At 44.4% G+C, this 24654-nt stretch overlaps 1 protein-coding gene across 4 annotated transcripts in view; it reads right to left on the reverse strand.

Annotated features, from left to right (window-relative positions):
- Positions 1-8411: 8411 nt before the first annotated feature.
- ZBTB7C (zinc finger and BTB domain containing 7C) overlaps positions 8412-24654 on the reverse strand; it is a 231991-nt gene continuing 215748 nt past the window's right edge. For all 4 annotated transcript variants that reach the window (XM_027868750.1, XM_027868748.1, XM_027868749.1 and 1 more), the window contains 2 exons: positions 22969-24198; positions 8412-9467 (listed from right to left, as the gene is read on the reverse strand). In XM_027868750.1, coding sequence (XP_027724551.1) covers positions 8822-9467; positions 22969-24182 — 1860 coding nt within the window. In that variant the 5' untranslated portion in view covers positions 24183-24198 and the 3' untranslated portion in view covers positions 8412-8821. The remainder of the gene's footprint in view (positions 9468-22968; positions 24199-24654) is intronic.

The following is a 24654-nucleotide window of genomic DNA, read 5'->3' on the forward strand; positions in this document are numbered from 1 at the left end:
GGGGACCCCAGGAGGAGCTGCAGGAATGCTTTCAGGCTTCAAGGGGACTCCTGGAGGGAATGGGTTATTCATACAATGCTAGAATAGGATTCTATACAACCACACAGTGAGGTAGGCTTCCACTGGAGAAGGAGATGGCCAACCACTCCAGTATCTTTGACAAGAAAACCCCATGGAGAGTGTTGTCCATGGGGCCACAAAGAGTTAGATGTGACTGAATGACTGAACAACAGCACATGTCAGGCACTGTGTTAAGCATTTCACAATTATTATCTCATTTGATCCTCATAGCAATCCTGGAAAGTAGGTGCTGTGGTTATCCCCATTTTTTAGATAGGAAAACTGAGAAAAACAGAGGCTAAGTGACCTGCCCAGGATCACACAGCTAGTAAGTGTCTGTGGCTGGATTTGGACTCAAGGCTTCCTAACTCCAGAGCCAGAGCTTTAACCACCGAACCACTTAGGTAGCTCTATTAAGCTTTATGTTGTTGTTGTTGTTGTTATTTTAATAAATCTGTGATTTCATCAGTGTAGAGAGCCTGAGGTGAGAAACTGTTTCCTTTAATCTTCTCCTGTGTGCTTTCCCACATCGGTCTTGAATGTACAGAGTTGTTTGCACATTGCCTCTCCTAGCAGACTGTGCAGACCATTTTTGCTTTTCTTTTCTTTTTTTTTTTTTTTGGCTAGGCATTGGGGTTAAGTGACTTGCCCAGGGTCAAACAGCTAGTAAGTGTCAAGGATTTGGTCGGATTTGATCTCAGGTCCTCCTGACTCCTGGGCCAGAGCTCTATCCACTGTGCCACCTAGCTGCCCCATTTTTGCTTTTCTTCATGTCATACTTTGCACATAATAGGCACTTAATTCGTGTTTGTTGACTTTATTTGACTTCTCCCATAGAGAGGCACCTTCTCTGCAATCAATAGAGAGTTTCCTGGAGGTATTGAGAGGTTAAATAACTTCTCCTGTGTCCCACAGTCAGTTTGTGTCAGAGGTGAGACTTGAACTCAGGTCTTCCTGACTTTGAGATCATCTCTTTGTCCACAATGCTATGCTGTCTCTCTAATCAGTAATATTGCTGAATAAAAAAGAATGAAAAATATGGCAGCTGGGGGTACAGTGGATAGTGCACTGGGCCTGGAATCGGGAAGATCCAAGTTCAAATTCTGACTCAGACACTTACTAGCTGTGTGACCCTAGGCAAGTCGCTTAACCTCAATTGCCTGAAAATTAAAAAAAAAGAAAAAAGAAAGAGCATTGGTTCTGGATTCAGAGAACCAAGATTTAAATCTCACCTCCAACAGTCCATAAGACCTTGGATGAGTCTCTTAATCTTATTTTTTTTTTGGCAAGGCAATTGGGATTAAGTGACTTGCCCAGGGTCACACAGCAAGTAAATGTTGTGTCTGGTCTGAGACTGGATTTAAACTCAGTTCCTCCTGCCTCCAGGGCGAGTGCTCTATCCACTGCACCACCTAGCTGCCCCAAGTCTTTTAACCTTATTATACTTCAGTTTCCATATCTGTAAAATGAGGGGCTAGGACTACATGGTCTCCAAGGTCCTTTCTATTAGAGATCTGCAAGATGATCTTTGTCTAAAGGGAGGAACATGTTAGAACATCAGGTCTTATGTCTTCTGTGTCCAGTTACACTTGTCCCCTTCCATCCAGGAGCAATCAGGAGGTCATTATGGTGTAATGGAAAAAGTGACCTCTATTTGAATCCCAGCTTCCCCACTAACTTGTATAATCTTGAACAAGGTTCCTCCTCATTGAGTATATCCTGATCTTGAAAATTGGGACAATAATATCTGCCCTAGTTGCTTTCCCAGAACTATGGTGAGGATCACATGAAGTTACTTAGAAGAGGTAGAAAGCTTTTTATCAATAATTATCATCACCATCATATGGGTCTTTTTATTTCAGAGAGAAATTAGAGAAGAATCCAACTCCATCTGCCTTGTTAATTCTCAGTGGTAGTTAATTTTTGACTTTTATCACCCTGAACAGAGTTTGTCAAAAATGGGGTCCTGTGAGAATAAAAATGAGTGGCTGAGTTATAAGACGTGTAGAATGAGAGACCCACGTGGGAAAAGTTTTGGTGGAATTTGTTATGTCTGTTCCTACATTTTATATCCTCTTAGGAGAGCAAGGCGGTGACTTTGTATTAGCTATCTCATTTTGATGTGTATAGCTTAGAGTTTCATCTTGCTTCTGCCCAAAGTTAGGGGAAGGCAAGGGACAGTGTTGTGGTAGAGAATGAGAAGGAATCCTTTTCTCCCACAAGCACCTTCTGACCTTGGTGGTGACACACAGATATGCCCTCAGGCCCCAGATACTAGGATGGGAGGTGAGTGAAGAAGGCCATTAGAGAATTTCCTCCATTAATTGGTTTCTTCCATTCTCTAAAAGAAGTAGAAGAGCAGCGAGTGTCTATGATTCCCTGCTAGGGTGGCCAGCTGCTTATTGTTATAATGATTATTTCAAGGGTGCCAAAAATTCTCCCCCAAATGCCTCCCTTTCCTGCCACTGATTCCTTCATTTCACTTACCAATACATGCACCTTTTCACTCCACAGTCAGAGACAAGGCTTGTAAAATACAAGTCTCCTTGGGAGAGGAAACAGAGCAATATGTAAACTCATAGTGAGAGGTATATATGGTTATTTGGAGCCTTTCCTGAGAGTAAAGTTTGATGGGATGTAAAGAGAGAAAGGTAGCAGAGACACAGAGAGAGAAAGAGAGACAGACAGACAGACAGGCACAGACACAGAGACAGACAGAAACAGAGACAGAGACACAGAGAGAAAAAGATAGAGAAACAGAGACAGACAGAGACAGAGAAACAGGGAGAGACAGACACAGAGACAGACAGAAAGAGAAACACAGAGACAGACACACAGACACTACAAGGGCTTTGAATTCTGGATAGGAAGATGTGGCTTGAAGATGTACTACCCTCCATCTTACTAACCTTTCTCCATGCTGAGAACATATACAATGGGACACATCATGCTTCAGAGGTATAGAAAAAGAGTAACTGGATTAATAACACCTAGAGGCTTGGAACCAGCCTTTTCATTGGGTTCTGTGGAAGGCAGAGACCTTCCACCTACCTCAGCCATCCCTCCTTCAGCAACCCCAATAGGTGGTCATCCAGCCTCTACCTGAACACTTGAGCTAGTGGTTGTTTGGCATGGTAGAAAGAGTTAATAGACTTGAATCATAACCCTGACACTTCCTAGCTATGTGATATGCAGCAAGATACTTGACCACGCTGAGTCTCAGTTGCCTTATATGTAAAACAGAGATGAAACCACCTATGCTATCCACTTCACGGAGTTTTTATGAGGAAAGTGATTTTTAAATCTTGAGGCACTAAAGAAATGTGCATTATTAATTATTAACAAAGGTCTTGCTACTCCCCCAAGGAAGCCCATTCCAATATTAGATATCTCAAGTTATTATAAAAGTCCTTCATAATATTAAGAGGGGGCAGTTAGGTGCTACAACGGATAGAGTGCTGGCCTGGAGTCAGGAAGACTCATCTTCCTGAGTTCAAATCTGGCCTCAGACACTTACTAGCTTTGTGATCCTGGGCAAGTCACTTAACACTTGCCTCAGTTTCCTCACCTGTAAAATGAGCTGGAGAAGGCAATGGCAAACCACTCCAGTATCTTTGCCAAGAAGACCCCAAATGGGGTCACAAAAAGTTGGACAAGACTGAAATGACTGAACAACAATATTAAAAGACAGCTAGGTGGCCAAATGGATAGAACCCAGTGAGAGTTAGGAAGACTTGAGGTCAAATCTGGCCTCAGATGCTTACTAGTTGTATGACCCTGGGCAAGTCATTTAAACCTCTGCCTGCCTCCATTTCCTCATTTGTAAAATGGAGATAATCATAGCACCTACCTCCCAGGTTTATTGTGAGGATAAAATGATATAATATTTGTAAATAGCTTTGGAAACCTTAAAGTTATTAATGCTTTATTATATGATACAATAGCTATAAATGCCAGTTCTTCTATTTAGGCAAAATCTGCTTTCTTCTCATTTCTGCTCACTGGTGCTAGATCTGTAATCTGAAAGCATTCAGATCAAATCTAATCCCTCTTATACATGTCAGACCTTCTAGTATTTAAAAACAGCTACTATGTCCTCCCCAGTTTTATCAACACATTCTCACATGACATGATTTATACGCACTTTATTCCTGAAAGCAGGCCTTAGCATAATCCTCAGAGGTTTCACCTCAAAGAGCATTTTTCTGTTACTGCCCTCTATTCTCCAGGACATAAGAGAGGAAGACCTCAGAATTTGAGCTGACTCCTAATGGACTTTTGTTCTTGCGTACTTTCTATCTGTTTTGGTCTCTGTCTCTTACATACACAGTGATTCCCTGCTAGGCTGGCCAATTACTTACTAGTGTATTATTTCAAGGGTGCGAGGAAGTCCTCACTCTTTCCCAAATGCCTCTCTTTCCTGCCACTGATTCCTTTACTTCAGTTACCAACAGATGCATCTTTTCTTTCCACAGTCAGAGACAAGTCCCTCTAGGAGAGGAAAAACAGCAACATACACATTGAGAGGTATATATGGTTATTTGAAGCCTTTCCTTGAGAGTAGGGTTTGAGGAGATGTAAGGAGAGGGGGGTGGCAGAGAGACAGAGACAGAGAGAGACACAGGGAAAGAAACAGAAAGAGACAGAGTCAGATAAAGGCAGAGCACAGAAAGACAGAGATCAGGAGTTTATATGGTAGAGTAAAACACACACACACACAACCTCAATTGACTCAAACACAACTAGCTCTCTAAATTAGTATTATTTTTGCTATTCTCCACATTTAGGGAAATGACAAGAAAACAAGCTTGTATTAGGGAATTATTCAGGCCAAACCAAAAACCTTCCTGGGGCCATCTACATTCAGCCTAGTCTCTTACATCTTCTCCATATTCAATTATAGCCTTTGGTAATTGTACCAGAGGTTGAGAATGTTGACCCCAAGGCCCTGCAAAAACTCCAATTAGTGAACACTATTAAGAGGTAGAAGGTACTTTAATGACTCTTTTGGCCGATTCTTTCATTTTAAAGATGAGGAAACAGATAAAGGACGTGACTTTTCCAAGGTCATATTTATTTAGTTTCAGTGTTGGGGCTAGAACTCAGATGTTTTGACTCTCTTTCCACGATGCTATGAATGATTCCATTTTGTTGACTAGACTTTCCTTGTAGCTCTAAGGTTTGAAACCAAAAAGTTTGTGTGTGACAGGAATGGGTGAGGAGAAGCTTTATGTTAACCCTCAAGCAATAACTTTTTAGAATTCAATTTACTGAATATTTCATTCTCTGAGCATTGCTCAGAGTCAAGGTTTAAATATTAAAACCCATCTTCTGACTTATTCCTTTCCTTCTTGGTGCTCTCTATAGTTGTGAAGGCCACAGAAGGCTCCAGATGACATGCCATTGTTCCACCAGAGAGTGACAGTGGATAAGGGAAGTCAGAACAGAGGGGGAGACATCTCTATGGGGCTGGTCTGGAGAGCCAGTGAGGTAGCTTTAAAGAGCTCCTCTCATCCACATATATTTCTACATATAGACACACACATACACACACACACGTGTAGTTTTCTAAACTTGTATCTAAAAGTCCACACAAAGCTAAGATATGAATAATTACAAAGACATAAAGCTTAGTCTCACCAATGCCCAATCTCCTACCTTGATAGGCTTTTCCTGAAAAAAAAAATCAATTTTAAGTAGGGAATGAAAGAAACCCAGCTTTCTTTGGACCAAAACCACCAATATTCACTTGAATGGGGATCTAGCTTTCTCTGTTGTTGGAAGGTGGCTTTGAATTATCTGATCATGTTGGTGAGTTTACAGGGAGATGAGCCCTTGTTCAGGCCTTTGTGAGCTTCTCCCTGTGGAGAATGCGGGCTATTGGCCCAAAGTGGGAGCTAAGGACATTTCCTGGGAGTTGATCAAGATAATTTTTTGGTCAGCCTCCTCCACAAAGATGAAAGGTAGCCAGTGGACAAAACCCTAATCATGAAAGGTCTAAGTGCTGCTATCATGTTACGCTTCAGGGATCACAAAGACTGAGTCTGAATGCCATTGAGTCGTCAATTAATACTGTTTAATAAATAGGCCAGAGAGTTAGCTGAGAGTTTGTCTCGGCAGGATGCCACGTGCCACCAAAGTAATGGAAGATTGTCCCTTTAATCACTAAGGCAAACATTGTTTGAGTGTCAATGTACATAAAGCAATCACATAAAAAAGAGTTATAAATAGAAAAATTCCAAAGGTTCTCCCACAGACAGACAGGGAAATGGAAATGAAAAACAAAACAAATTTATAAACAAAGGTAGAACAAATAAACAAACAAAACCAAACCACCCCACCCATTTGCTTCAAGTTCCTGTTGATGTACAGTACTCATCATCTTTGGATACTTTACAATGACTCCAAATTGTAGACAAAAAACACCTGAAGTAACTAGTCATCTGAAAAAATTGAGTTTATAAGAAGTCATCACACATCTACAAAAAGACAAAACAAAACAAAATGCTCCAATGTCATTAGATTCTGTTTTGTAGTCTTTTTTTTTCTTTAAAAAAAAAATGGTTTGGTTTGCCCTCCATCCCTTGGCTGCCCCGAGGGTTGGGGGAAGGTTTGGCTGGCAGGAGGCCAGTGTCTGAAATGGTGGTAGGGGGCTAAGAAGCCTTCTTCTTAGGCAGTTGACTTCCAAACTTCAAGAGCAAGTTGGAGGAAACAGGGGAAAGCTGTTCAGCCACTAGTGTGGTGTAAGTAGTGGAAGGCATAGAACTAGGATAAGATTAGGCTAATGTTGGGGCCCAGCAGAGTCCAAGAGGTGAGTTTTGAGTGTGATGGAGTCTGTGGTCTTCTGGGGCCATTTAGTATCAGCTCCCAAGGGAAAACTAAAAAGTGTGTGTGTGTGTGTGTGTGTGTGAGAGAGAGAGAGAGAGAGAGAGAGAGAGAGAGAGAGAGAGAGTAGGGTTGGGGGGGTGAGGAGTTCCTTTCAGTGGAACCACTCAGTGGGCCTAGGGAAAGGGAACTCTGATGACATCTTCTCGGTCTCTGTCAGTCCAGGCCTATCCCTGCTCCCAAGATTCTCTCCCAGTGGATTGCTTCTCTAGCACGTTTATAGAAACCAATCAGTTCTCAGGGAAAGCAGAATGGCAGAACTGGAAGGCACCTGGCGGGCGGAGCCTTCTCCATTTTCAGTGTCCCCTTGGGTTCGGATTGAAATGGCCCAGGGCTATGCAGCCAGCTCCCAATATCCCTGGTCCCCAGGGAATATAGTCTGAGTGCTGTGGAGAAGCCCAAACCCACATTTTTTTTTTTAGCTGATCACTGTAACCTTCTCCCCACCATGTTTGATATCAGAGCTTCCTACAAGGAGCAAGACATAGAGGTCTGGGCATTGGGTTCTTTGATTCTCCCCATCCAACCTTTTGCTGAGGTGCTCAAATGAACAGAGATGAACACAGGTTAGGCAGCCCAGGAGGAAGACGCTCCGCACCCCTGGACAACAAAATGATAAAATCAGCCCCTGGATCAGCAGGAGTCACGTGAACACAGCTTTCAGGAACCTTCGGGGAGGGAGGAGCAGAAGAAGGGAGGCAGTGTCAGGTTTTAAAATCCACATCTGTCCAGCAGGCCACCTTCCGGGCGTGTCCTGCTGGCTCCCCAAGAGCCGTCGAACCATCAAGAGAAGAAAGAGGTCCCAGGCCTTGGAAAATCACTGAGGAATGGTTTACTGGATTTTTTCAAAGGTGCTTCCTTTGAAAAGGAAGGATCTACTAGTGACTTCTGAGCCCCTACAAGTCACTCTCGGGTCTGAGGCCTCAGAAGAGGAGCAGTGCGATCCCCTTCTTCCATGGTCTTCTCCCTGATGTGGACCTCGTGTTGTTCCCACTGGGGGTGGGAATTTATAAAGGAACACAAAAAACAATAAGCCCAGATTTCTCCAGGCCTTTCTCCTAGGAGTTCAGAGCACCTCCCAGAGTCCCTAGATAATCCTCTCAACTTCCTTTGAGAGGTAGGTATGGGAGGGCCCTTATGCAGATGGGAGAAACTGAGGCACAGAGAGGGGAAATAACCTGCCCTAGGTCATGTAGCCAGTCAGTAGAGGAGCAGAATCCAGCAGGCCTATCCCCTCTCCCTCCAGAATTCTCTTCCTTTGGATGCCATTATCCTTCCAAAATAGGAAGGGACATTTCCCTTCATGTAGGTTAAGGGGGAGCTCTTAGGAACCCATTTGTAACTGTGGAATCTGCATTGGTACTGACATGGTAGCCTTTGCCTGAAGTATACCATTAAAGAACTAAAGGGGTCTAGGCAGCAGAGGTTCCCCAGCCCTGAATACCGCGCCCCCTCCCCCCCGCCCCTTCCTGCTTACTTCCTGGCCTTCCTTGACAAATTGACCTCCATCTAGCTACTGCTACAACTCTGTACTGAGAAAATGTTTCCTCCCTGGCTTCTGTGATGGGGAAGAAAGATGAAAGAAGCTAGGGCCCAGGTATGCTTAGGTTTTTGTGTCCAGTTGTGAATAGCTATTTCCCTTCGAAGGTTATTTCTCTTCTTTGGAGTGAGAAAATTGGTGGCTGCTGCCCAAGGAGGCCGGGTTGTGTGGCTTTGCTACTATTCTTTTTTTTTTTCTTTTTCTCTTTTTTTAAAATAAAATGTAGAGAACTTACAAAACCCGTCTTGGGGCAAGGGAGAAGGGGAGGGAGAGGGCAATAGGGAGTCTCGGTACGGAAGAGGAGCAGGAGACAGATGGGCAAGACAAAAGTTAGGGCTAATTGTTTGCTTCCGACATAGAGGCCACGTGGTTGAGTCCTGCCAGCCCTGTGAGCCCGGCAAGCCCAGCACTCCATGGGTCTGGGAGAGGGAAGTAGGGTCGGGAAGCCATGTTCTCGGCCAAGGCGAAGGCAAAGAGGCCCCCCGCATTCCTCTCTGCCTCCAGCTGCGCCCTCCCAAACAGCTTCATCTGCGTCTCTTCAAACTGTCGCTCCAGCTCCTGCAGGCTGAGGGTTCCCTTTGGGGCCCCCAGATAGTGCTTGGGGTGACTGGGGCCCGGCAGGCACACGGCCGCCCCGCCAAGATGGCCACCGATCTCCCCCAGGGTGGGGGGCATCATGAAGGCCTTTTCCTCCGTCGGGGGAGTGGGGCCGAAGAGAAGGCTGGCCGCTCTCCACGCAGCGGGCTTGCGGCCTCGGCGGGGCCGGGATATGCGGCAGCTCTGGCGCTTGATGTGGCGGTGCAGGTGGTCTGAACGGGTGAAGCTCTTGTAGCAGAACTCGCACTGGTAGGGCCGGACACCTGTGTGAATGCGCATATGGTTTTTGAGGTCATAGTTGTGTACAAACTTGGCGTTGCAGTGGATGCACAGGTAAGGCCGCTCACCTGTGTGCTTCCTCATGTGGATTTTCAGCTTGTCCTGCCTGGGAGACAGATGTGGGAGAAGGGATAGACCGGCAATTAGCAAGAATATAGAAGCTTCATTCCTTCCATTCCCGCCCTCCCTCAATTCTGAGGCCTGCGGCTTTCGCGCTCTGCTCCCGCACCATCCATGCCCGGCACTGCTTTCAAAGACTGTTGCTCCTTCTCTAGTCAGCTCTCCAACTGAGTGTGGTCGTTCCCTACAATGTGTTCATAGGCCAGGGGCGGCGGTATTCCTAAACATCCCCTTTTCCTCAAGTCTTTATTATTTCCGAGAGCAATTCCACATTTTTACAACTCAGAGTTAACAAGGCTTCCCCATGAGGGCCCCACCCGAGGCACAGGGGGACAGCATCCAGGGGAGCTCACAGTGCCAGCCTTGTGGCCATTGGGTGACTCCCCATCTCAGCCCTCCTCACCAGGGGGATGGCATATTCTGCTTCAGAACCTCCCTTTCCCGCCTCTGGTGCTGTGGGAATCATTTTACCTTCTGCTGTCCCCATCCTGGTGCTTCAGCTCAAAGCGCCTTATCCCAGCCCAAACCCTGGGGCCTGTTGAGGTCTGTTCATCCTGAGAGCAAGTTAATCCAGGTGACTATAGAAGGCTGGGCACACCTCATCCAAGCATCTCATGTGGCGGTTCCCTTCCTAAGCCCTGGGCTCTGTTCTTTGTCTGCAGGTAATTTTACTTCTTATAAAAGTACCAGGTGCAAAATGAATGCTCCCTAATCAACAGGAATGTTTTTCAAGGTTTAAGTTACTGGTATTCTGAGGCAAAGCAGAGCACAGTTTAAAAAAAAAAAAAAAAAAGAGCCTCTGTGGTCTGGAGGCCAGGATTCTACTCTCGTCTTTTCCTCTTACCTGACTCTCACGAGTAGTGAGTCCTTCTCTGGACAGACATTAATAGGGCCTCAGCTTATTCTAAACCTGGTTTACATCTAGGTCATCCTTTCCCAATGGTTACAGAGCATCAGTCCTTACTCTCCAGGCTAAAAATGAAAATGTTTCTACCAGCAATAAGCACCTGAAACAGGATTTGAACCTGAATCCTCTTGTCTCCAGGACTAGCATTATTTTTTCTGTACTATATTGTTTGGCTAAATATGTACTGAGCACAAGACATTCTCTGGAAAAATTTTTTAAAAATAAATTCCTCATATGAGGTTGTTTCTCTAACATTTGGTTCCTAAAAATGGATTACTGATAGGGAGGTTTCCATCCTCTCCCTTCTTTTAATTGGTTAAGAGGCATCATGGCAGGGGGGTTAGAGAGCAGACTTCTAAACAGGGAAGACATGAGTTCGAATCTCACCTCTTACCCACACTGGCTATATGATCCTGCATAAGTCACTAAATCTTTCAATTCCCCAGGGTATGTACTCTCTAAGACTATAATTGAAGAGAAGGTGTCCATGTGCATCGGTAGAAGAACTGAGAGTTCCCTGTACCAACGAAACTCAAGGTCCACTCCCTCTCCCTATTTCATTGGTTAACTGAGATCAATAGTTCATGGGGTCCCAGTTCTTTCTCCTTCCTAAAGTTTCTTTCTCATAACACTTTGTTTGGATCTTTCCTTTGCTCTATTTTGTATCATGGTTATCTGTGTCTACATCTACATGTCTAGTCTCCTCTATTAAGTGCAGATTCTTGAGGGCAAGGAGAGTCATAACTAACAATTCTACCATATGAGACAAGCATCCCAAAATGTTCCTAGGGTGAGCAGCATAGAAGGTGCCCCCAAATCCACTTCTAAGATGAATTCAGTGGGGCAGGGGGAGAACTTTGAGGAGACACCTTAGGATACAAGGATCCATGGTAGCAAGAGACACTAAGACAATGAACCACAACAAGGACACAGAGAACCTGAGACCTTTATATGAGACAGCTACTGGTGGAGGACTGGGAAAAGGAGAGGAGATCTGGTAGCTTCCTATTTTAACTAATTCTTGTTAACTAGTTACTAGGTTCAGTTGCTTCTACCAGCTAAAGAATTACAAGCACCTTCTAAATTTTGGTGCCCTAGGGAAAAGAGTTATGGCTATTTATGGCTCTAAGGACAGGGACTGTCTTATCCATCATTGAAACCCAGCCACAGGGGTGGGGAACCTGGCCACATGTGGCCCTCTGGGTCCTCAAGTGAGGCCCTTTGACTGAATCCAAACTTCACAGAACAAATTTGTAGAATTAAATTAAAATTAAAATTGTAGAATTAAATCAAATATAACCCCCCCAACATATATGTGACTTAGAGACTGTCTCTTAAAACTTCATATCCTTTTTTTTCTTTTTCTTTTTTTAGATTTCATCTGTAACAGGAAGCCTAAACAAAGGAGGCTCAGGAAGTGTCTTCACTCCTGTGATGAACAATGGGGACTTTCCCTTCTCCAGATCCTTAAGGTTTACAGAATGCCTTTGCCACAATAGCTTAGTGAGGCAGGCAGTGAGAGTGTTAATTTCCTCACAATGGTCATTCAAATATTTGTACCCCTATTTAACAAGTGAAAAAACAATACTCAGAGAGGTTAGTGACTCCCCTAAATTCACACAGCTTATGTCTCCAGTTTCCAGGTGTGCCGTGGTCTCTACCTCCTTCCTGAAACCTGTCCCTAATTCTATCAGATCAGTTGTGACCTTCTCTTCCCAGTAACAACAACACTTTTTTTTTGTGATAACTCTCCAATGTACTTATGCAACTTAATATCTGTCTTGGTTTCTTATCATCCTTTTAAACTGTAAGCTCTATGAAGCACCACAGGATAATAGTAGCCAACATTGACATGTTGCTCTAAGGTCTGTGGGCAGGTTGGTGGCACAGTGGCTAGAGCTCTGGGCCTGAAGCCAGAAAAACTCATCTTTCTGAGTTCAAATCTGGCCTCAGACACTTACTAACTGTGACCCTGGGCAAGTCACTTAACCCTGTTGGCCTCAGTTTCTTCTCTATAAAATGTGCTGGAGAAGGAAATGGCAAACCACTTCAGTACCTTTGCCAAGAGAACCCCAAATGGGGTCATGAAGAGTCAGACACGATTAAACCAACTTAACAGAACAATTTAAGGTTTGCAAAGGACTTTACATACATGCATTGTCTCATTTGATTCTCTTCCAAACCTTATGAGGTTTATCACAGATTTTTTTTTATCTCCATGTAATAGATCATAGAGCTAGAACGGGAAAGATCCTATTTTACAGATGTGGAAACTGAGGCTCAGAGAGAATATATGACTTCACTGAGATTACACAACTGATTTATTAGCATTAGAGATAAAATTCAAACTGAGGTCTTTCTTTCTTTTTTTCTTTTTTTTTTCTTGGTGAGGCAATTGGGCTTAAGTCACTTGCCCAGGGTCACACAACTAGTAATTGTCAAGTGCCTGAACTCAGGTCCTCCTGACTCCAGGGCCGGTTCTCTATCCACTGCACCACCTAGCTGCCCCTAAGGTCTTTCTAACCTCAAGTTTCTCACACTGCCCACTATACCTCGTTGTTTCTTCATATCCTTGGATTCTAGATTTGGAGCATGAAGAGGCTTCAGAGTTAAGGCAGGGTCTATGTGTATCTAAACTTTACATCTCCTTCAGTCCTGACACAGGGCCCTGCATACAGTCAGCATCACATAAATACAGTTGTACTCACATTTGTAGGTGGGTACAATAGGCTGCCCTTCCTAGAGTACCCCAGACCCCTACTATAAGTCCTGTTTGTGGAATCAAGCTTCCGACTTCATGTTGGGGCTCTGGTTTCCGGCTGGTACCAATTTAGAAACTGAATTCCACACTGAAATTACTGGCTACAACTTAATTTGATCAAATTAAAACCTTTCAACATCGGTGAGTCTGGGGCTGCCCCTTCCAGGACCCTGGGACTGAGAGATGCTTTACTTTCCCCTTCCTGATTGACAGTGACCACTAGATGTCCCACTGACTCTCATGTCCAGGTTGTTTATAAAGCCTGATCAAAAGTTCTTGGGGGGATGGAAGAAAGGGGGTCATTGTGAGAATATTACCTGGGGGAATGACTTCACCCTCTCCTGTCCTTCACCTTCTCCCTCATGGCTGAGCTCCTAGCCTGACTGTTATTGGGGCTTGTGGACAGGGTTATAGAGCTAGCCTTCTTGTGCCTAGAGTACAGGGATGTCCCCTGCCCTTCAGGACCCCTTCGGATATCACTGTTGCTGTCCCTGTGGGAATCAAGCAGCTGGAGTGACTCAGGGAGACAGGAAGGATGGGGGTGGAGGGAAGTAGCTCTGCCAGCTGGTGTTCAGAAAGACCTGAGGCTCATCTACGTCCATCCAATGAGCACTCTGAGGCTGGTGGGGGAGAAGGGAGCTCCCTTCTCTTTTGTGACATCTCCCCTTCTTTTCCCCTTCAAGGATGCTGCATTCACATGCTTTGTAACCAGACTGTATCTACAGGGTTTCAGGGAATTCTTAGATCTGGAAGTAATCTTAGAGATCTTCTAATTAGGGTCCCACCTTCTCATTTTACAAATGGGGAAAATAAGGCCCAGAGTGGGTAAGTGACTAATTTAGGGTCACACAGTTAGTGGCACTGTCATCCCTCTTTGGACTATTAAAGGGCAATGACAAGGATTAAAATGAGGGATTATGTTCTCGGCTGGTACTTGAGTCTCAGAGCTCCTCTCTGGGCCTCATTTTTCTCCTCTGTAAAATAAGGGAGTTGGATGAGAGGTCCCTTCCAGCTCTCTGACCATTTCACAGATGTGCTGTAGTGACAACTGCAACAAAGAGGTCACCTAAGGGAAGACTTCATTTACAAGTTTCTCTGAGGCGGGGGGAGCCCCTGTTCGCATTCTTCTCCTCCAGCCCCAGGGCAGTGGGGGTGGAGGAGGGGGGGAAGGGAAGGGAAGGGATTAAGAAGGGATTGAGCAGACACAAAATTAAACACAGCTGCCATGAGAGAAGGATGGAGCCTCCTTGTCCCTTGGGATTTCCTGGAGCACAATTTTAAGGGCCCTGGCCCTAATTCAATCTCATCCTCAAAAAAAATCACAAGTTCTTAGGGCTGGAAGGATCCTTGAGAGAGCACCTGGTGTGTTCCTCTGCCTTCAGGACACAGCATATCCACCCCAAGTGGCCCAGACAGATCAAGAGGTTATCCTATTTTTAAAACTCTCCCCTAGGCACTAGCTAGGCCAGTGCTATAAAATCCTCATTGTTTTTTAAGGCTTCCTGCCAATGTCCCATGTCCTGCACTCAACCAACTCAAAGGACACCCATATGCATTTGTGTGCATTTGCCTGGACAGAATCATGGAATATTGGAGCTGGAAAGAGTCTCAGAAAGAAACCTGCCTTACCCTTCTTTCACAGATAAGGAAACTAAGGCCTCCAGAGCTTAGGTGATGCATTCAGGTCACACAGCTGGCTAGCAATAGAGCCAGCCTTAGAACATATGCCTTCTGGCTTGTAGTTCAAAACTCTTTCCCATGCACCACTCTCGTATAATACATATATGTCTCTCATAGAGGAAGCTGGACTTGGAGTCCAAAAGACCTGCATTTGAATCCTGATGCAGTCACTTACTTGCTGTGTGACCCTGAGCAAGTTGTTTAACCTCCCTCTGCCTCAGTTTCCTCATCTGTAAAATGGGTATAACACTAGCACTTATCTCCCAAGATTCTTTGGGCAGCTAGATAGCACAGTGAATAGAGTGCCCAGCCTGGAGTCAGGAAGACTCATCTTCCTGAATTCAAATCTGGCCTCAGATACTTACTATCTATGTGACCTTGGGCCAGTCACTTCACCCTATTTGCCTCAGTTTCCACATTTATAAAAATGAGCTAGAGAAGTAAATGGCAAACCACTCCAGTATCTTTGCCAAGAAAACCCCAAACAGGGTCATGAAGAGTCAGATACAACTAAACAATTACAACAACAATCATCTAGGATTCTTGTGAGGATTAAATAAAATAGCATCCATCTGTAAAGCACTTTGTAAAACATAAGCGATATTGGTGAGCCATTCAGTAACCGGGGAGCCTAGGGCAAGTCACTTTCCCTCCCCTGGTCTGTAGTTTTCTCAGCTATAAAAGTCACGCTTTCTCCTCTTGTCACCCCCCTCCCTTCCTTCCTGCTATCTCCTGCTGCTTACATGCCTACCTGAGTCCCAATCTGCTGCCTTCCTGCCTGCCAGCTAAAAGATTTCACCTTCTGAAAAGAAGGCTAGACCAGCAAGAAGATCCCCATGAGCTCATCCATACCCAGAGTTAATAAAAATAGCCAGGAGACCTCTGGCCTAACATTGAACCGCCCTCCATCAAGCTCCCAATCAGAAGAATGCTTTCCCAGCACTATAGACACAGATCTTCTCAGCAACCTGAGGGGATGAAACTAACTCCCTTCCTCCTGCTGCTCTTAATGACATTACATTATCTTAATAAGATTCTAAGAGCTGCCAGAAGTTAGGGAATTAAACAAAGAAAAACCTAGCAGAAGAACTGAAACCCAAACAAACAAACAAACAAACAAAAAAAACCAGCTCTCAACATTGCTCCAGGAGAAAACAATCACATTCTGGGAGGGTTGAGGGGGGTGGAGTGGTACTAAGTTAGGAGTGCTTAGTATGGGCTCGTACTTGAAGTAGGAGATTTGGGTCTAAAAGTGGTCTGTTTTCCTGCTATCTGGAGATGTAATAGGATCATAAAAATAATATTAACTGGCATTTATAGGGAGCTTTAAAATTTTCAAATTTCCTTTTGTTCATGGACTCATTTGAGGCTCACAACCCTGTAAAGTAGCTATTACAGATTCGATTCCCATTTTACAGATGAGAAAACTAAGGCTCTGAGAGGCTGTGATGTGTCCATGGTTACACAGCTCATAAGTGTCTTCCTAACCCTAGTTCAGTCATTCTGTCTTATTTCAACATACTAGAAGGGATGACAAGAAGCATCTAGTTTGGCCCTCCCTAAATCCCAGTACTGCTGTTTGAAATACTCCTCCCCAAGGGTCTAAGGTGAACATGAAACATAGTAATAAAGAGGACACTAGACAAGAGTCAGGAAGACTGGGTTTAAATCTTGCTTTAGACACTCACTGCGCAACCTGAGGCAAGTCACTTAATTTCTCTGTGCCTCAGTTTCCCTATCTGTAAAATGAGGAAGTTGGACTTGATAGCATCTAAGGTCCCTTCTAGATCTAAAACTATGATCCAACTGGCTAGAGACAGACATCTGTCTCTTATGATATATGTCATTCACCAGCGTTTCCCATACATTCATTTTGTCTCATTAAACCAAACTATAAGTTCCTTCCATTCTGTACTTGGTTCCTGGTGCACAGTATTGGGCACCCATGGCCCTCCATATATGATTATTTGCTAATCCTAACCTTGACTTTGATGGTTATGATTCAAGGGAGAACTGGGACCAAGCACTCTGACTGTGGTTGGGTCCATACCCCTCCCATGGCGCAGAACCCACAGAGAACTCCCTTCCACCTGTCTGAAATCCCACCTATCCTGCAAGGCCCACCTCAAGTCCCACTGCCTCCATGTATCCTTCCCTGACTCCTCTAACCCCCACTGAGTTTCCTGTCCTCTGATCTCCCCCAGCAGTTGTGGTCTGTACATAACTTCACCTGTTAGTCTTGGGTTATTTGATGTTGTTTCCTGCCACCCGCAACTTCTGGCCATTTGTAAAGGTCATCCTGCATGCATGGAGTGCACTGATTCCCTATCTCTGCCTATTAAAATCCTTTTTTTCTTCACACCTCAGATCAGGTGCCTTCCTGACTCTCCCCTGAATGAAAATATTCTGAGATTTTTTTTTTTAGGGCACCTTGTCTGTCTCTTTCCTTTGTCTCATTCTTGCATCGTGCTTACTCATCATATCCTCCCAATTGACTGTAAACACCTTGAGGGTAGAAGCATCTCATTGCTCATATTTGTATCCCAAGTGTCAACATGTGTACCCTATCTCCCCAGACCATAAGCTCCTTGAGGACAGTGACTGTCTTACACTTCACCGCATCTCCCACTGGGGGATTCTGTTGGGAGTGAGGCCTGCCCGGTGACACAGGGCACCCATCCTAGGGTCAGGTAAAAGTTAGATGGTACCAGGGATGACTTTTCGGTTGGTTAGAGCCTCTTCGTTTCCTTTCCTGTCTAAATGTGTGCAGGGATGACAGAAGAGAATCCAGGATGAATTCCTGAGTAAGCTCACCCAGAGGCCTATTGTTAAGCCCTATGGTTTGCAGACTATTAAAATTATTTTCCAACAGTTCTCTGTCTGAGACCTGTTGAGATTCTCATGTTGCTAAGGGCAAAAAAAAATATTCTGGTCTTTTCAGAGAGCTTTGACAATGTATATTTTGATTGCCCTGAATGAATTTTACCCAGTAAGGTACAGAGCCAGGAATCTAGCATCCCCTTACACAAGACACAAGGATGGACTTTTCAAAGGAGTTTCAGAGCTCCTCAAAGGCTATCCAGGATTGTGCAGGAAAAGGTATATCCCTGACACAACGTTTGTATAGATTGCTACCTCATTCCTTCTCTTCCCCTCTGCCTATCTGCCATGAGCATTTCTAGGTCTTTTAGCAAAAAAACTGTTATGAAATGGCTATTATCTCTGGCCTGGATTAGTGGAATGGGCCAATTGTTCTCCCTGATTCCAATCTCTCCCCTCTCCACATAGCTGCTAAAATAACCTTGCTAAGGCCTAGGTCTGATCATGTCACTCTCCTGTCCCTAAACCTTTAGTAAATGGCTCCCTGTTGCCATAATAAAAAAATAAATAAATAATATTTATATAGTACCTACTATGTGCCAGGAACTACGCTAAGTTCTTTATGAATGTTATTTCATTTGATCCCCTCAACAACCCTGGAAGTAGGTACTATTATTATCCCCATTTTGCAGTTAAAGAACCTGAGGCAAACAGAGGTTAAGTGACTTGCCCAGAGTCACACAGCTAGTAAGTGTCTGAGGCCATATTTGAACTCAGGTCTTCCTGACTGCAGGCCCAGTGCTCAATCTACTGTGCCACCTAGGATACAATACAAACACTGTATGACATTTAAGGGCTGTAACAACCTAGCTTCAACCTGTCTTTCTGGTCTTATTTTATGATGTTACCTTTCATGAACTCCATATTTGAACTAAACTGGACTATTAACCATTCCTTGATCTTCTTCTATCACCCTCAACCTCCGACCATTTGTAAAGGTCATCCCATCTGCCATACCATATACCTGGAATGCACTGATTCTCCATCTCTGCCTATTAAAATCCTTTTTTTTCCTTCACAGCTTAAATCAGGTGCCTTCCCTGACTCTCCCCTAAATGAAAGTATTTTCTTCTCAGATTTTTCTGGTGTACTTTGTTTTTTTCCTTTGTCCTATTACATTCTTTCTTGCATTATGCTTACTCATCCATTCATTATATCCTCCCAAATGACTGTAAACATCTTGAGGGTGGTGGCATCTCATTGTTTACATTTGTATTCCAAGTGCCTAGCACTCACAGGATGTGCCTAACAAATATTTCTCATACTGTTTCGTTGAACTGAAAGCTCTTAAGTTGTAAGGGATGCTGGAGGAAAGGGAGTCACAGGATCATAGATTGGAAACTGAAATGGAACTGGTGGAGTGGGACTGGTGACTTGGCCAAGGTCACACAGGTAGAAAGCAGAAGAACCAGAATTCAAACCCAGGTCTTTTGACTTTAAATCCAATGTTCTAGGCAGGTAGGTGGCTCTATGTATACAGTCAAGACCTAAATTCAAATTTAGCCTCATATACTTAATCAGCTTTATAACTCTGATTAAGTCATCTAACCTTTGTTTACCTCAGTTCCCTCAATTATAAAATGGGGATAATAATAGCACCTACCTCCCAGGGTTGTTGTGAGGAGCAAATGAGATAATATTGGTAAAGTGCTTAGCACAGTGCCTCAAACATAGCATCATTTTCCTTTGCTACCATATTCACTTGGCTTTCTCTCATGCCAAAACTGATAGGGCATTTTCACCTTGGAAACATTTTCTAATTTTTTTTTTCCTTTTGATCCACACTTACCCAAGGAAACTAGGAGCCGGAGGGCATGGTACGCCTGGCTAGCAATACGGACAAGGCTCCCAGGTAGTGCCAAGCATTACTGGCTTGCGTGCCTGCTGTGGACTGGCAGGGGTTGAGGGGGCCTGAGGACACTGAGAAATATAGTCCGGGCCAAGAATAGCAAAGCTCAGCCTTGATGTAAGTCTTGGGGATAATTCAGGACCTGGATTAGGTCAATGGGAGGATGACAGGGTAGGGATTTGATAAGATCAGCTCAAGGATTTACCTGAAACACAGAGCAGATTCATCAGCAAAGCAAGGATGCCAATGCATCACTTCTAAAAGGGACACATCCCCTGTTGCCTGCCATAAAGCTGCTGGGTCCAGTTACCAACCATAGGATGAAAGCATCAGGCAGAGCATTACAGGAAAAGGATTAGCTGTAAAACTTTGTACATAAAGAAAGGCCTTTACCTCAATCTCTATGAGGGATGAATGTGGGGTGAAAAAACCAGCTACTTAATCACAAACCAGAACTCACACCTCTGAGCGAGCGCTGCATCCTTCAAAGTAGTCCCCTTGGGAGGTTATAGACTTATTTCAGAGATATTACCATTACTCATCACATGTTTAGAGCTTTCCTTTGGGAACTGCCTTCAGAGCCAGACTACAAGCCAGAGAAGAAAATCAGTTTCATCAGGTTTTTTTGTTTTTGTTTTTTTCGTTTGTTTTATTTTTGCTATAGACTTGTGGTTTTATCACTAGAAGGAATACCCAGTGTGGAAATCCCATCCACTGATGTAGACTGGCAATTTATCTCTAACTTATATTCTTAGAGAGCTAGTTGCCTTGAAGCACAGAGAGGTTAACCTCCTTCCCACGGTCATACGTGATTTGAACTCAGGTCTTTTCATTCCAAGGCCATCTCTCTACCCAACAGGACACTGCCTCTCCACTGCCTTTCCCCCACCAAGGTCCGTCTTATTTTCGGAAAAAACCCAAAACAGGAACCCCCATTTGACCTCATTCACCAGCCTTCACTCTGGATTTCATTTGGCCATTTCCCCAAATCAAATCCATCCACAAAGGAAAACGTGCTACCGTAGATGGCTGTGCTGCCGACAATTATATCCCCAGGTTGTTTCCAGAAAAGACCATTGAGTTGGAATTTGGTCATTGTAGCTAAGCAAAGTAAAGGAATTACGTTGGTTTTTTCTTCTTAGTGTGATGAAAAGAGGCCTTGGAGGGAATATTAGAGTTGTGTTCATACATCTGAAGGGCTGTCATGTGGAACTAAGATTAGACATTTTATTTGGTCCGGAGGCTCAGGGTCAGTGTATGGGACCTTGAGGGGCCAGATTTTAGCTTCACTCAAGGAAGAAACTCTTACCAACCAGGACTGTGCAGCAATGGAACGGGCCACTTTGGAGGGGTTTAAGCTTCCCGTCACTGGAGATGGTTAAGCAGACTTGTCAGGGATAATAATAATTACTGCTCTCCTGTAGTGCTTCAAGGTTTGTTAAGTGCTTTATTTTAATGTAGCAGGGATTCGTTCTTGCTTCAGAGAGATTTGGCCTAGATGCCTCTACACTATTCCTTCTAGTTCTGAAACTTCGTGATTCTGTGATTCTCTACTTGAGGGAAACAAAACAGTTTCATATATGAGTTCTGGTCTGTTTCAAAAAAACAAAAACAAAAACAAAACCCAAACCCTGATACTTGACATGGCAGCACACTTAATATGTGGAGACACAATTTCTCACTAATCCAGATTCCTAGGATAATAGTTTCAGAGTTGGAAGGGACCTTGGAGGCCTTTTAATCTAACCTTCTCACTTTGTTATGTTGTTCAGTCATTTCAGTCATGTCTGACTTTTCACGGCCCCATTTGGGGTTTTCTTGGCAGAGATACCAGAGTGGTTTGCCATTTCCTTCTCCAGCTCATTTTACAGATGGAGAAACTGAGGCAAACAGTGACTAGCCCAGGGTCTCGCAGCTACTACGTGTCTGAGGTTGAATTTGAACTCGGGTCTTCCTGACTCCAGGCCCAGTGCTCTATCCACTGTGCTACATAGCTGACCTCCCACTTTACAGGGGAGAAAAATGAGGAGCCCGGTAATTAAGGGACTTGCCCAAGATTACACAGATAGTAAGTATCAATGGCAGATTTTGAACCCAAGCCCTCTAATTTGCTTTGTGATGTCCTTTCCATTATGCTCTTTCCATTATACCCTGCTGCCTCTCTAATTAATGGTGCATTCAGACGATCAGTCAGCTGGCTGCTTTGGCATTAATATCCACATAACTTTTCCTAACATAAAAACTGTTTTGGAAATTGGTAGCACACTCATGTTTGCCGACCATTCTGGTGAATGACAGTCTCAGAAATGAAGCTGATTCAAAATACGTGATGGGCAAATCTGACCTGAAATTGTCTTACAGATCTTAATAAAACCAATATGCTTCATTGTCTGGTTGCCACAAACATCATTGAAATTTTTTGCAAGACAAAAACCTCCTGTTGTCTTTTGTTTGGAGGCAATCTGGGTTAAGTGACTTGTCCAGGATCACACAGCCAGTAAGCGTCTGAAGTTGGATTTGAACTCAGGTCCTCCTGTCTCCAGAGCCAGTGCTCTATCCACTGTGTCATCGAGCTGTCCCTCCTGTTGTAGTTTTAATTTTTTTATGATGGTTTATATTTTTTTCTGATCTCTCATGAAAATGAGAACAGACAAGAGGAGAGGCATCGTGGTGTGTGAGATAGAAATTGGGCCTTGAAATCCCAAAGACCTGGGTTCAAGTCCACCTTCTGACATATACTGGTTGTGTGAAGCTCTGGTCAAGTCACCTAATCTCTTATTGCCCCAGGTAACTCTCTAAGATTATAAATCAAAGAAAAGACACAGATCTGCATTGGGAGTGGGTGTTCCTCCCTAGGTGAAATCATAGGTCTGATAAAAGACAAACATAGAAAAGAATAAATGGGGGTCCAGTCCCCAAAGTTTGCCTTGGAAGTGGTTAAAGCAACCTTCTCAGTGGCTACTCCTATCTTCTCAGTAGCTGGTTCACAAGATTAGGTTATCTTCTTAGGACCCTAGTGGGAGACTGAATCTCTCCTGAGACTCCTTCAGTGATAAGCAGTACAACCTTGGGCAAATCTCTTCCTCTCTCTGAGCCTCAGTTTCTTCTTCTGAATAAGATAATATCTGAAGTCCCTGTAAATACTAACATTCTGATCCACTAGACCTTGAGCTCCTTAACAGGAGAGACTTATTTTTGCCTTTCTTTAATCCTGAAGGCTTAACACAGTGTCTGGCACTTGGGTGCTTAAAAAATTCTGGTTGACAGACAGACCCTTCCAGATTCCAGATTGGGCTCAGTCCAAACTCCCTAGGCCCATCCTTCTCTCTCCACCCACTAAGTCCTCACCATTCCCCTGCCTTTCTCTCCTCCTCCACCACCCCAACCTTCCCTGGCCTCTGGGAGCACACCTGGTGAATCGAACCTCACAGATGTTACACATATACGGCTTCTCCCCTGTGTGCGTCCTCATGTGCCGTGGCAGTTTCCCTGCCCCCATGATGATCTTATGGCAGATGGGGCACTGCTGAGATGCCTTGGGCTTTAGCTTCCGTTCCTCTGCCAGCGGCCATGGGGGAAAGATGCTACCTAGGTGGGTGGCACTCAGGAAGTTGAGATAGGTGCCATAGTCGGTCTCGGCCTTTATGGGTCCCAGGGGTCCCCCAGGGAGGTCAGCAAACACATCCTTAAAGAAGTCACCAGGGAAGGGTGGTGGTGGTGGTGGCGGCGGGAGCTCCTCCTTCTCCTCTTCCTTGATCTTTCGTTTTTTGATGACCAGGTCTAGGGGTCCATTGTCCATGGGCTGTTCAGGCAGCTGGGCAAAGGCACCAAAATCTCCAGGCCAGAGGTGTGGAAAGAAGCCCGGGGAAAAGGGTGATAAGGCAGGCCTTCTGTCAGGGATGTTAGCTTTGGGGTAGAGGTTTTCTCTCAGTAAAGACTCAATGGAAAAGTCACGAATGACCCCTAGATGACCAGGGCTGCCATTAGCCTGGAAAGGGTTGGAAAAGTCCCTTGGGGTGTCTGCATAGGCCTTCTCTGTGAGGTGGTCTGTCCTAGAAGGGCTTTGGTGGCAGCTGATATCCTGGGCATCAGGCAGGTTTTCCTGGTCGGCAAAGTCCTCTGCCTCATCATCCTCATCCTCATCATCTTCATCTTCTTCCTCCTCCTCCTCCTCCTCATCCTCCTCATCCTCATCGTCATCATCTTCTTTGTCATCCTCCTCTTCCCCATCCCCCCCAGGCTCCATGATCTCCAGGCACACGTTAACAATGCACTGAATCTCTAGCATTTTGGCAGCATTCAGGATGTGTTTTACGTTGGAGGCTGTGATTGTGAGGGTGGATGTGTAGGCAAACTCCAGGATGGCAGCCAGTGCCTCTGGCTGGACAAAGTCAATCTCATAGACATAAGGCTGGTCAGCTAAAGTACCTGCTGTGAAGAGCTTCTTGAAGTACTTGCTACAGGCAGCTAGGACTGACCGGTGGGTCCGGTACTCCTGCTCCTGGACCACCAGCAGGACATCACAGAGCAAGCCATCATGCCGCTGTTCATTCAGACTACACAGGACTTCACTGCTGTGGTTGGGGAAGGGAATACCAATCAGTTCATCAATACCATTGGCCATGTTCTCATCCAGAGCCCTGCAGGGACACAAGGCAGAAGTCAGGCATTAGGAAACAAGTGTCCATAATGGAAAAAAAAAAACCCACAAGATCTGGGATTAAGGGCACTCTGGTTAGCCTGACCCACTCATTGTCACCTAGACCGGAGGTATCAGATATGTTACCCATAATGCAAAATTCCCAAGTGTACCAGATTAAAATTTAATTGGGAAATATTTAACAAAATTATTTAACAAATAAATACTTAACAAAATAAATACAACAGGACATAAATGATGTTACTATGTGGTTTTCCAAGTCGATATGTAGCCCACAAAGATCCTTACGTATGGTTTAGAGGCTCTGTTTCTATTTGAGTTTGATACCACTGAATTCTAGATGAGTCATGATGGTAAGCTCATTTTTGCTTCTCTGATTTTATTCACATTCTTCTTTCTCATCAATTCAATTCAGCTAGGTTTCATTTAATACAAT

The sequence above is a fragment of the Vombatus ursinus genome, unplaced genomic scaffold (assembly GCF_900497805.2).
Source record: "Vombatus ursinus unplaced genomic scaffold, bare-nosed wombat genome assembly UNPS02014791.1, whole genome shotgun sequence".
In the NCBI taxonomy this organism is placed as follows: Eukaryota; Metazoa; Chordata; class Mammalia; order Diprotodontia; family Vombatidae; genus Vombatus; species Vombatus ursinus.